At 41.6% G+C, this 12,147-nt stretch overlaps 1 protein-coding gene across 4 annotated transcripts in view; it reads right to left on the reverse strand.

The window, feature by feature from the left end:
• The window catches only part of GREB1L (GREB1 like retinoic acid receptor coactivator), a 316,336-nt gene that overhangs the window by 48,994 nt on the left and 255,195 nt on the right, over nucleotides 1-12,147 (reverse strand). For all 4 annotated transcript variants that reach the window (XM_003924788.4, XM_074383696.1, XM_074383697.1 and 1 more), the window contains 2 exons: nucleotides 10,659-10,851; nucleotides 2,484-2,617 (listed from right to left, as the gene is read on the reverse strand). In XM_003924788.4, coding sequence (XP_003924837.1) covers nucleotides 2,484-2,617; nucleotides 10,659-10,851 — 327 coding nt within the window. The remainder of the gene's footprint in view (nucleotides 1-2,483; nucleotides 2,618-10,658; nucleotides 10,852-12,147) is intronic.

Raw genomic sequence — 12,147 nt, forward strand, 5'->3', positions numbered from 1 at the left:
TATTTGGGAGGCTGAGGCAAGAGAATCACTTGAATCTGGGAGGTGGAGGTTGCAAAGAGCCAAGATCACTCCACTGTACTGCAGCCTGGGTGACAGAGTGAGACTCTGTCAAGAAAGGCAGGAAAGGAAGGGAGAGAAGAAAGGGAAGAGACAGAGGGAGGGAGAGAAGTAAGGAAGGAAAGAAGGTTCTGACAAAGTGGGCCCTGGGTCCAAGGTTCGTAAGGCTCTCATGGAGCCTGGTAAAATGGGGCTGGGGCCGTGCACTTTCTTTCTGGTTGCCATTTGGTAGCAATGCGGCCGCCAGCAGCTGTGTAGGCTGATGGGGGATTTCACCTTTGTTCCACTTTATAATTCTATTTAAAATACAACAAGTGATCCACTGGCTTTGCACAGAAAAGATCTGGGTCAAATAAATGCCAATGAGCCCATCAAATGAATAACACATGAATATTTTTGAGGTGTTTTAGAGCTGGAAAGGACCAAAGGTGCCCTGTATTCAAACCACTCTGCCTTTTCATAGGAGAATGAGTTCAAAGGCAGAGAGAAATGCAGTTACTTGTCCCAGATCATACAACTGATCAGAGACAGAGCTGGGTCTAGATTTTATCCAGTCTCTAACAATGTCTTCACACACTGCAAGGATTTAGCAGGTTGGGTAGAAATGAAGAAATCCTTCAGTTCAATAAATCCTGGGCTGGTCCCTTCAGTTATTCAGTAAGTCATAGCTACTATTAGGCTGGGGTGACTGGGTTAGAAGAAGTAAGTATATCTATGTTGAGGCTTAATGCTTTTTGCTGGGCCATGTAGAAAAGCCAAAGATAGAATACATGGTAACTTTGATATTTGGCATTTCTATTTCTTTCTTTCTTTCTTTCTTTTTTTTTTTTTTTGTTTCTGGAGATGGAGTTTCGCTTTTGTTGCCCAGGCTGGAGTGCAACGGCACAATCTCGGCTCACCGCAACCTCTGCCTCCCAGGTTCAAGCGATTGTCCTGCGTGAGCCTTCTGAGTAGCTAGGATTACAGGGGTGAGCCACTGTACCCAGCCATTTCTATTTCATACTCTGAAAGAATCATGAAGTTAGAAGTGCACAGTTTCTCCAATCTGTCATGTTTGCATTAAACTATATTTACAGCTTTTGTAGCACAAAACCATAATAGGAAGTTTATGGGACCATCATTTAAAATAAAAGTTATGAAACTCTGAATGATGTTAATGGAAAAAGAAGACACATTTCAAGCTGGTGGATGTAACAGGTGGGAAGGAACGCTTAAAGGGGGTACTCATGGGATGATTTTGGAAAATTAAGACTACATGTGCTGTGAAAGGATTAATGTCACAGTGTCAGTTAAGACTTCCCAAATGCAACAGCTGCAAAAATATCAAACCCTACTCTAATCCTGCGCTCTTTCCTGATGTAGTATTATAATTTGCTGAATAGGAGGCATCCACAGGTCCTCATTTTAATTTCCTTTTTTCTTAGCAAAATTATGAGGCAGGTTTGTTAAACAGATGTTAAATAATATGATCAATGAAAGCTGTTTTATGAACTATAGCTACTAAAAATTAGAATTTGCCTTATAAAATAAAGCCCATTGCCCCAACATTGGATGATCAAACAGAGTATTGCAGAGGGCAGACAGGGACTTCTATTAGGTTAGGTAAATTCTAATGTCTCTACCTTCTCTTTGAATCTAGGATTCAAGGTCATGGAGGGAAAAAACTCTTTCAGAGTTTAATCTGGAACTGGGGAATTTTTTTTTCCCTTAAAGAAAAGGGAAGAGAAGACAGAAGAGTCATGATCCTTAATCCTTAAAGTCAGGGACTAGAGGAGGCACCCCAAGAACTGAATTTACTTAAATCAGAAGAGTCATGATCCCTAATCCCTAAAGTCAGGGACTAGAAGAGGTACCTCAATAACCAAATTCACTGAAATCGGAAGAGTCATGATCCTTAAACTCTAAGGTCAGGGACTAGAGGAGGTACCCTAAGAACTGAATTCATTTAAATTCTCTGATTGTTCTTTAATTTCTTCCAGAGTACAGTTCAAATCTCTCATAATATAGTTTTTACTGAATCATCTCAGGGTTCTTGCCTGTGGTAGACAGGGGAGAAAAGAGGGAAAATGTGAAAGTCCAAGGTTTAGGGTCAGAGAGGCTGGAGCTCAGAGGAGCAGGTCTTTAATAAGCAAATCCCTCTCTACCCTGTCACTTTCCTGATGATACCAATGACGTATGACTGGGAGCTGACAGCATAGAAAGCAGTGCGATGTCCCATTTTGGTCGTATTTTCCTTTATTGGTCTTGGACGATCACAGAAAACAATAGTAGAGCATCTTAGGAAAGGCTGTTTTAATTTGGCCTTTGCTTGTTATCTGCAAGGGCTGCATCCAACTCCCCGTAGCACTGACACAAAAGGCTCCTGGCTATTTTAGGTCTGCAAGTACAGCGAGAGAGAAGAGCAGAAGGCCTTATTTACTATTTACCTCTCCAAGAGTGTGTTCACCATTTTTTCGAAAGCCTCGTCACATCTCAGAAGCGGGCTCGTGACCCCCCACTGCAAAGACTTGCTGTATTCATTCAAGCCAAAGTACAGCTTCTCCTCGCAGCCCACGTCCTCCTGGTTCAAAATACAGAGCAAAAACCCAATGAGGACAGGATAGAGTGCGTCTCGTTTTCCAAAAGGGGTGGGGGTGGAGGAATCCGTATAAGAGGTTATTTCCTGACAAGTAAGAAAAAAAAAAATGTGTTTCATTATGTAACCCAACACCAACTCTGTAGTCATCTCTGAGGCACTAAGTAAAATTTCAATTCAAAGGAACTGAATATGTGATTAGTGTAAAGTTGCCACACTTCCTTCAGGCACATGGTTTGTTTTCTTTATCTTTTGTTGGAATACACAAGGTCAGACAGCCTCAGTTCTCAGCCTTTTTCCCTGCTGGAAGCAGTTCTCTATACAGATACACAGGCTCTCCTCAGAACTCTCTGGAGATTGACAAACTCCTCTGTTACAGAAACCTTAACTTTTCTGACATTATTCCACACTGGTAACTCATAAAAGCTTATCTTTGCAAACAAATTTTACTTTAAAAATGGAATATATACTTTCCTTAAACAGGATCCACAGTATTTAATGTAGCCCCTTCTTGATGAGTCAGTCATCACTATGAAAATGAACAGCTATTTCAGGACGTGACACAAGGATGCCCTCAGAGGATCTTGAGACAGGTGGTAAGTTGCTTGTCCTTACACTCAGAAGCTCCAGAATATTAAGTAAGCTTTCTGAGTTCATGAATCTGTTTTTATTTAGTTTTCTTTTGCATCTTTTCTACATTAGCTTTTTACAGTCACTTCTTGCTGTCATGTTGCCTGTGCCATTTGGTCTCAATTTTGTTATTTATTATGTATTGACATTTTTATTTAAGCACTCTCCAACTCATATTATAAAGGAAATAAGGCAGCTTTAAAAAATATAAAAATGGCCGGGCGCGGTGGCTCATGCCTGTAATCCCAGCACTTTGGGAGGCCGAGGCGGGTGGATCACGTGGTCAAGAGATCGAGACCATCCTGGTCAACAAGGTGAAACCCCATCTCTACTAAAAATACGAAAAATTAGCTGGGTATGGTGGCGCGTGCCTGTAATCCCAGCTACTCAGGAGGCTGAGGCAGGAGAATTGCCTGAACCCAGGAGGCGGAGATTGCGGTGAGCTGAGATCACGCCATTGCACTACAGCCTGGGTAACAAGAGTGAAACTCTGCCTCAAAAAAACAAAAACAAAAACAAACAAACAAACAAAACAAAACAAAACAAAACAAAAAAAATATAAAAATACATTAAGCAATCAGAGAAAGAAAAAGCAAAGGTAAGAGAAGGAAGATTGGGCCAGGGATAAAGTTAGTATCCCCCAAAGTGCATGCCAGAAGTTTCTGCACATTTTGTTAGAAGTGGGCTACAAATTTGGTAACCTAAATTCTGAGCTTTTTAAAAATTTTTATTTATTTATTTATTTTTTTTGAGATGGAGTCTCACTCTGTTGCCCAGGCTATAGTGAAGTGGCATGATCTTGGCTCATTGCAACCTCTACCTCCCAGGTTCAAGTAATTATCCTGCCTCAGCCTCCCAAGTAGCTGGCACTACAGACATGCACCACCACACCCAGCTAATTTTGTATTTTTAGTAGTGACAAGGTTTCACCACATTAGCCAGGCTGGTCTCCAATTCCTGACCTCAAGTGATCCACCCGCTTCAGCCTCCCAAAGTGCTGGGATTACAGACATGAGCCACTGTGACTGGCTGGTTCTGAGCTTTTTAGTAACCAACTAAAGAGAAACAACTGTACGATTTATAAGGTTCATGAGATAAAAATAAAGCATGTTTTAACTGGCAGATTTTAATTTTTTGAGCCGCCCCCACCAAAGCCCTGCTTTTTGGAATAGGGTTTATTTGAGAGTAAATAGGCTTTATGAGAGCATCAGACTATGTTCTTAGAGATACTGGAGACTGAGAGCATAGATTGCATGACATTTCAAGGCTAGAAGCCTTTACTTGTTTCCATCTGGGCTTAGCTGTGTTCTGGATAACTGTGTCAAATAAGTCATTTCACAGGGAAAAAAGTCATTCATCTAAGTTTCCCTCCTCATCTGGACTGCAGACACAGTCATTTGGAAAAACTTGATGAAATGTGTGCTTGGTCTTCACATTTTCCTCTAACCCTTGGGCCATTTCTTTGGGAAAATAAATCCTACTCCAGCCTGCTGCTCTTCCTGACACAGCATTAGAACTGCTGGATACGATGCATCCACCTTGCATCCACCCACCTGTCCTTGTTTTTATTTCTCTTTCTCTTTCCTTAGCTGGTTGGGAAATAGATGGCCTGTGATTAACTGCAGCCAATATGGGTTTTGAGAACTAGAGCTACTAAAAATTAGAATTAGAAGTGAATATTTTCCGCATCTGTTCTGTTTGCATTAAACTGTAACCATGGTTTTGTATATGTTACAAAAATTTTAATAGAAATGAGTGGAACCATCCTTTAAACCATGAGCTATGAAACTCTGAATGATTTTACTGTAAAGATACATTTTAGGTATTATAAATCGTGTGATGTATTGAATCACTGTTTCTGGGGGAAGAATGTCCCTTCTCATAAGGCAAACTCCCAGCTCTGGAAGGCCTGCCCTTTCAGTGACCCTCCATGCCCCCTGTGCCTTTTGCTGCCGTCTCTGCCTTTGCTTCTGTCCAACGCTCTGCTCTTCAGATGCTGTTCCCTGGAAGGTTACCAAGGACTCTTGAGGCCAATGCTGGTGGTGTTGACTTGTTGGTCCTTGGCCTCACTACCCTCTTGGCAGTTCTTTTTGTTATTTTCTTCTATGATTCTAACCACACCAGCTGCTTCAATAATCATTGTTTATTAAAAAAAAAAAAATCCCTAATCTACACAATGGTGTGCTCACCTCTATCTTAACTCAGTCTTAAAGTCAGTCCCATCTACCCTCCACAAATCAAACTTCTTTCGGGCCAGGGGCAGTGGCTCACGCCTATAATCCCAGCACTTTGGCAGGCTGAGGAGGGCAGATCACTTGAGGTCAGGAGTTCAAGACCAGTCTGGCCAACATAGTGAAACCCTATCTTTACTAAAAATATAAAAAAATTAGCTGAGCATGGTGGTGCGCATCTATAATCCCAGCTACTCAGGAGGCTGATGCAGGAGAATCGTTTGAACCTGGGAGGCAGGGGTTGCAGTGAGCCAAGACTGTGCCACTTCACGCTAGCCTGGCCGACAGAGCAAGACTGTCTCAAAAAACAAACAAAAAGCTTCTTTCACTTCTGTTTTCCAACTAAAGGCAACACCTCAAAAATATTTCTGGTTCTTCCCTCTCTCTGAATAAACAAATCCTAGAAAATTTACCATGTTTCCCATCCATTTTATTGCCGGGACCACCATTCTGATTCATGTATTTATTCATTCTAACCCAAATTATCAGAAAAGCCACTGGCTGATCTACTTATCACTCTGACTTAGCCTGTAGATTGAATGAACTGCCTCTCTGTAGCTTCTAAAGCTGAATATATGTGTACTTGATGACCCAGTAATTTCACTCGCAGAGACCCAAAAGAAATTCATACGTATGTTTACTAAAGGATGTACCAGGATGTTACAGCAGTACTATTTAAAATATATGAAATGGAATAGATAAATGAATTGTGGTGGAGTCATACAGTGTAACACACACACAAACAGAGCAAAAAGAATGATTTATGATTCAGCCAGGTGCAGTGGCTCACGCCTGTAATCCCAACACTTTGGGAGGCCAAGGCAGTTGGACCACCTGAGGTCGGAAGTTTGAGACCAGCCTGACCAACATGGAGAAACCCCATCTCTACTAAAAAAATACAAAATTAGCAGGGTGTGGAGGCACATGCCTGCAATCCCAGATATTTGAGAGGCTGAGGCAGGAGAATCGCTTGAACCCAGGAGGTGGAGGTTGCGGTGAGGTGAGATGGCGCCATTGCACCCCAGCCTGGGCAACAAAAGTGAAACCTTGTCTCAAAAAAAAGAGTGATTTATGATTCATGCAAACTATAGACAAATTTCACACACAAAATGTTGAGCAAAGGAAGTCAAATACAAGAGAGTACATACTGCAAAGTATAGACAAATTTCACACACAAAATGTTGAGCAAAGAGATACAAGAGAGTATACAAGCTCCATACTGAGCAAAACAAATCTGTGGTTTAGGAGTCCAGAATAGTGTTACCCATTAGTGGGGGTGCCTAGAAGGGACACAGGACTTCCAGGGTGGTGGTAATATTCTGCTTATTGTTCTGAGTGCTGGTCCCACAGGTGTGTTAGTTTGTGAAAATTCATCAACCTGTACATTTACATTGTTAATATAAACAAGAAATAGATAAATTCTAATAATGCTATATATATATATACCCTTGCTAAAAAATCCTTAATGTCTGTGTAATAAGTGTAAACTTTGCTAATTTGGCACTCACAGCTCCATGTGTATATTTTCAGGCTTCTTTTGAGTCCTATGAGGCATCCTCTGAAAAATGCCCATAGTGTCTGTCCTCTGTGTCCCCTGCCCACACTGTCTGCTGCCAGGAGTGCCTCCTCCTGCCCCTATCCCCCTGCCCAGTCCTTCCTGTCTTTTCAGGGCCATCCTCTGTGCTCTCTTTCCCACGGGGCCTCCCCTGGACCTCTCAAATGAATGTGACTCCTCCCTCCCTTCAACCCCTGGAGCGTTTTGATTTTTTGAACTTGTCTTATTCACCTCTGTGTAATAGTGACTTAGATGTGTACTTTGTTCTCCTCTAAACCATCAGTTTTCTTTTTCTTTTCTTTTTTTTTTTTGAGAGTCTCACTCTGTCACCCATGCTGGAGTGCAGTGGTGCAATCTCGGCTCATTGCAACCTCCGCCTCCCAGGTTCAATGTACTCTCCTGCCTCAGCCTTCCAAGAAACTGAGATTACATGTGCCCACTACCACATCTTGCTAAATTTTGTATTTCTAGTAGAGATGAGGTTTCACCACGTTGGTCAGGCTGGTCTCTAACTCCTGACCTCAAATGATCTCCCTGGCTCAGCCTCCTAAGTGTTGGGATTATAGGTGTAAGCCACCGTGCTCAGCCTAAACCATCAGTTTCCTGTGTGTTCTTTGAAAGATTCAATACAAGTCCACAAGTGTGCTCAATCATATTTTTTGAATTAAATTAGTTAGCTTTTTTCCAATTATTCCTCCTGGGATACTGGCTTCAAAATAACTAAAAGAGCCTAATCATTAGGAGCTTCTACCTTACATGTATAAAGTTGTTGTAAATTAAATTAAGTGTTTTTTTTTTTTTTTTTTTTTCCTTTATTCCATGTTGATCTCAATTTCAGGGATGATTTCTTTAAACTTTAAATTGAAGAAGAGTATAATAACTCTCCACCTCTCAATTATTTTGAATAAATCCCTGGTATCATATCTTTAATCCAGAAGTACATTACTAGATTATGTCTAAGATAAGAACCTCCTCCCCTCTTTTTTTTTTTTTTTTTTTGAGATGGAGTCTTACTCTGTCACCTAGGCTAGAGTGCAGTGGCACAATCTCGGCTCACTGCCACCTCCACTTCCTGGGTCCAAGCAATTCTCCAGCCTTAGCCTCCTGAGAAGCTGGGATTACAGGAAACTGCCACCACATCCAGCTAAGTTTTGTTCGTTTGTTTTTTGAGACAAAGTCTCACTCTTGTCTCGCAGGCTGGAGTGCAATGGCGTGATCCTGGCTCATTACAACCTCCACCTCCTGGGTTCGAGCCATTCTTCTGTCTCCACCTCCCAAGTAGCTGGGACTATAGGCGCATGCCACCATGCCTGAATAACTTTTGTATTTCTTGTAAAGATGGAGTTCCACCATGTTCCCCAGGCTGGTCTTGAACTCCTGGGCTCAAGTGGTCCACATGCCTTGGCCTCCCGAAGTGCTGGGATTACAGGCATGAGCCAATGTGTCATTTCCTTAAAATGACTTTTAAGGAAAATTATTTTAAATCTGTTTTTCTATGTCATGGTAGGAGAAAATAAAGGGTAGAGGTTATTGGTCCTTCTTCCTATCACTGGGGTGTGATCCCTTTTGAAAAAGACTGAATTAATATAGTTCTCTCTTCACCCCAATAATATATTGAAATTTAATGTGTAATAGGAAAACTATCTGTGAGATTAATAAAAGAATTAATCTTGGCCAAGCATGGTGGCTCACTCCTGTAATCCCAGCACTTTGAGAGGCCAAGGTGAGTAGATCATCTGAGGTTGGGAGTTCAAGACCAGCCTCACCAACATGGTGAAACCCTGTCTCTACTAAAAAAATACAAAAATTGGGCCAGTCATGGTGTCTTATACCTTTAATCCCAGCATTTTAGGAGGCCAAGGCAGGCAGATCACAGGTCAGGAGATCGAGGCTGTCCTGGCTAACACAGTGAACCCCCCCGTCTCTGCTAAAAACATAAAAAAAATAGCCAGGCATGGTGGCACATGACTGTAATCCCAGCTACTCAGGAAGCTGAGGCAGGATAATCACTTGAACCTGGGAGGTGGAGGTTGTAGTGAGCTGAGACAGTGCCACTGCACTCCAGCCTGGGCAACAGAGTGAGACTCCGTCTTAAAAAAAAAATTAATTAAAAAAATAATTATTCTTTCCATTCACTCTCTTGGCAATCCCATTCTTTGTTAGAGCAACCTAGCAGCTGCCTGGGCAGCCCACAGGTCCACCTTGTAGTTTGGAGGCAAAGGAACTACAGTAGTTCTGTTATCTCACCCCTAACTCAACTGCCCAATGAATGACTGGAGCTGGTATGGAGAAGATACCAAGAAAGCAAAAGCTCAAAGTAATCTCTAGTGATAGAGAACATATTGAGTTAGTTCTCATAAGGCAGTGTCTGCTGAAGACAGTAAGCTTTAAGGACCTGAGCTGGAACAATCCAATGCTCAAAGACAAGAGCACAAAGTCAGAGAAAACCTAACTACTTCATGACAGAACGAAAGGCACTGGGTTGATAAATGTTAGTTTTATATAACACATTTTTGGTGTTTTTTACTTAAACATGTTTATTTTAAAATATCCAGTGTTCAACATTTTCAAATGAAGAATCCATTGCTTAATGGCTAATTTATTTATTTATTTATTTGTTTTTGAGATGGAATCTAATTCTGTCACCCATGCTGGAGTGCAGTGGCATGATCTTGGCTCACTGCAACCTCCATTTCCTGGGTTCAAGCAATTCTCCTGCTTCAGCCTCCTGAGTAGCTGGGATTACAGGTGCCTGCCACCATGCCCAGCTAATTTTTGTATTTTTAGTAGAGACGGGGTTTCACTGTGTTGGCCAGGCTGGTCTCGAACTCCTGACCTCATGATCCACCTACCTTGGCCTCCCAAAGTGCTGGGATTACAAGCATGAGCCACCGTGCCTGGCCTAATTTTTATTGTTTTAATGAAACTCATATTTCTTCTCTTTGATAGTTTATTTAGCAGTTTGTAGATCATAGAAAATATTTTTCAATATTAGAGATTGGAGTAAAAACTATAAAGCCCTGGATATATCCAGTGTTGAGATGGGTAGTCTCAATGCATTCAGTGCTTATGGAGTAATTTAAAGTAACAGTATAATCATCTCATTTCATACAGAAGACTATGAAAACTGATTTAAAACAAAACAGTTGCTAGAGGAGCAAGAGAGTAATTAACAGTGATACAGATCATGACAAAGAGGTCATCCAAGAGGACAATAAAATTTCAGGTCTCAGTGTGAAATTAATCATATTATAGGCACAAAGGAAATCCAGGATATTGACGATGGTCTCAGATAACATCACCTACTTTTTCGAAAACTATATAGGATGGATAATTTTGTATCTGCATGATATCTAAGAAAAGAACCACCTAATCAAATTTATATAGGACACTATTCACTAGCCTTTAGTCTTATAATAATTGTGAATATATGGAACTTTAAGAAGATACAGAATTATGTTAGATTTTTGAACTCTTACATAAACCATTATGTTAGATTTTGAATTCTTGTGAATATGGTCGTAAGCCATGACCATATTTTGTTACAAGGTCCTACCCCCTGGGGAACTGAGGACATGATAGTGTATCAGAAAGCAGGCAAGAGACTCACCCCAGTATCCAGCTGTATCCAGTGAACCTCATTGTTTGAGCTAATGCGGGACTGCTGGGTCTGTAGAGTGTATGGGAAGGAGCTGACCTGGAGCACCAGGAGGTTGAAAGCTTCCAGAACTTCTCTGCAATTAATGACTCTATCAGCTAGTCCATGACTGGGTTCGCCATGTGACAAAGAGCCTGAAATGACACTGCAGAAATATTGAAAGTCATATTAATACCTCATTTAATCAATTAGATGCAGGATCAGACACTAACATGGAGATAATTTTTTTTTTTTTTTTTTTTTTTTTTTTTTTTTTTTTTTGAGATAGAGTCTCGCTTTGTGGTCCAGGCTGGGATGCAGTGGGCTGATCTTGGTTCACTGCAACCTCCACCTCCCAGGTTCATGCAATTCTCCTGTCTCAGTCTCCCAAGTAGCTGAGACTACGGGCACATGCCACTTTAGTAGATGGGGTTTCACCATGTTAGCCAGAATGGTCTTGATCTCCTGACCTCGTGATCTGCCCAACAAGGCCTCCCAAAGTGCTGGGATTACAGGCATGAGCCACTGCACCTGGCTGAGATAATGTTTTAGTTTCTATTTTTCTGTCTCTTTCAATTTGGAGCAGAGTAGGAACAACCATAATTTGATGTGGAAGGGAAACAAATTTACATTCCTTCTTTTCAGACAAGTTTCAGAAATAAGTTTTTTTTCCTTTTCCATTTATCCCTGATAGGCCTCAAAGTGCAAATTCAGTTATTTAGGGCAGTGATATCTAACTCTGCAGTTGGGCCAGGCATGGTGGCTCACGCCTGTAATCTCAGCACTTTGGAAGGCCAAGGTGGGCAGATCACCTGAGGTCAGGAGTTCAAGACCAGCCTGGTCAACACGGTGAAACCCTGTCTCTATTAAAAAAAAAAATACAAAAAAAAATTAACTGGGTGTGGTGGTGTGTGCTTGTGATCCTAGCTACTTGGGAGGTTGAGGCAGGAGAACTGCTTGAATCAAGAGGAGGAGGTTGCTTGTGGTGAGGAGAAATCACACCACTGTACTCCAGGTGGGCAACACAGCAAGACTCTGTCTTAATAAAAAACAAAACAAAACAAAAACCCGAATCCCCAAAAGCAACAAAAAAATTAAATACAGAGAAGTCCAGCATGTATCCTCAGAATATCACCCAAAACTTTCAAAGATTAGGCGTATGGGTTCAATGAGCTATTCCTGCTCATAGAAGACTACCAATAACTGAACAGATGTGGGGAAATTTTTTTTCTTGCTCTCTCTCCTTTCCTTTCCTTCTTTGAAATCTAACAAGTGCCGGGCGCGGTGGCTCAAGCCTGTAATCCCAGCACTTTGGGAGGCCGAGGCGGGTGGATCACGAGGTCGAGAGATCGAGATCATCCTGGTCAACATAGTGAAACCCCGTCTCTACTAAAAATACAAAAAACTAGCTGGGCGTGGTGGCGCGTGCCTGTAATCCCAGCTACTCAGGAGGCTGAGGCAG

The sequence above is a fragment of the Saimiri boliviensis genome, chromosome 13, assembly GCF_048565385.1.
Source record: "Saimiri boliviensis isolate mSaiBol1 chromosome 13, mSaiBol1.pri, whole genome shotgun sequence".
NCBI classification, from domain to species: Eukaryota; Metazoa; Chordata; class Mammalia; order Primates; family Cebidae; genus Saimiri; species Saimiri boliviensis.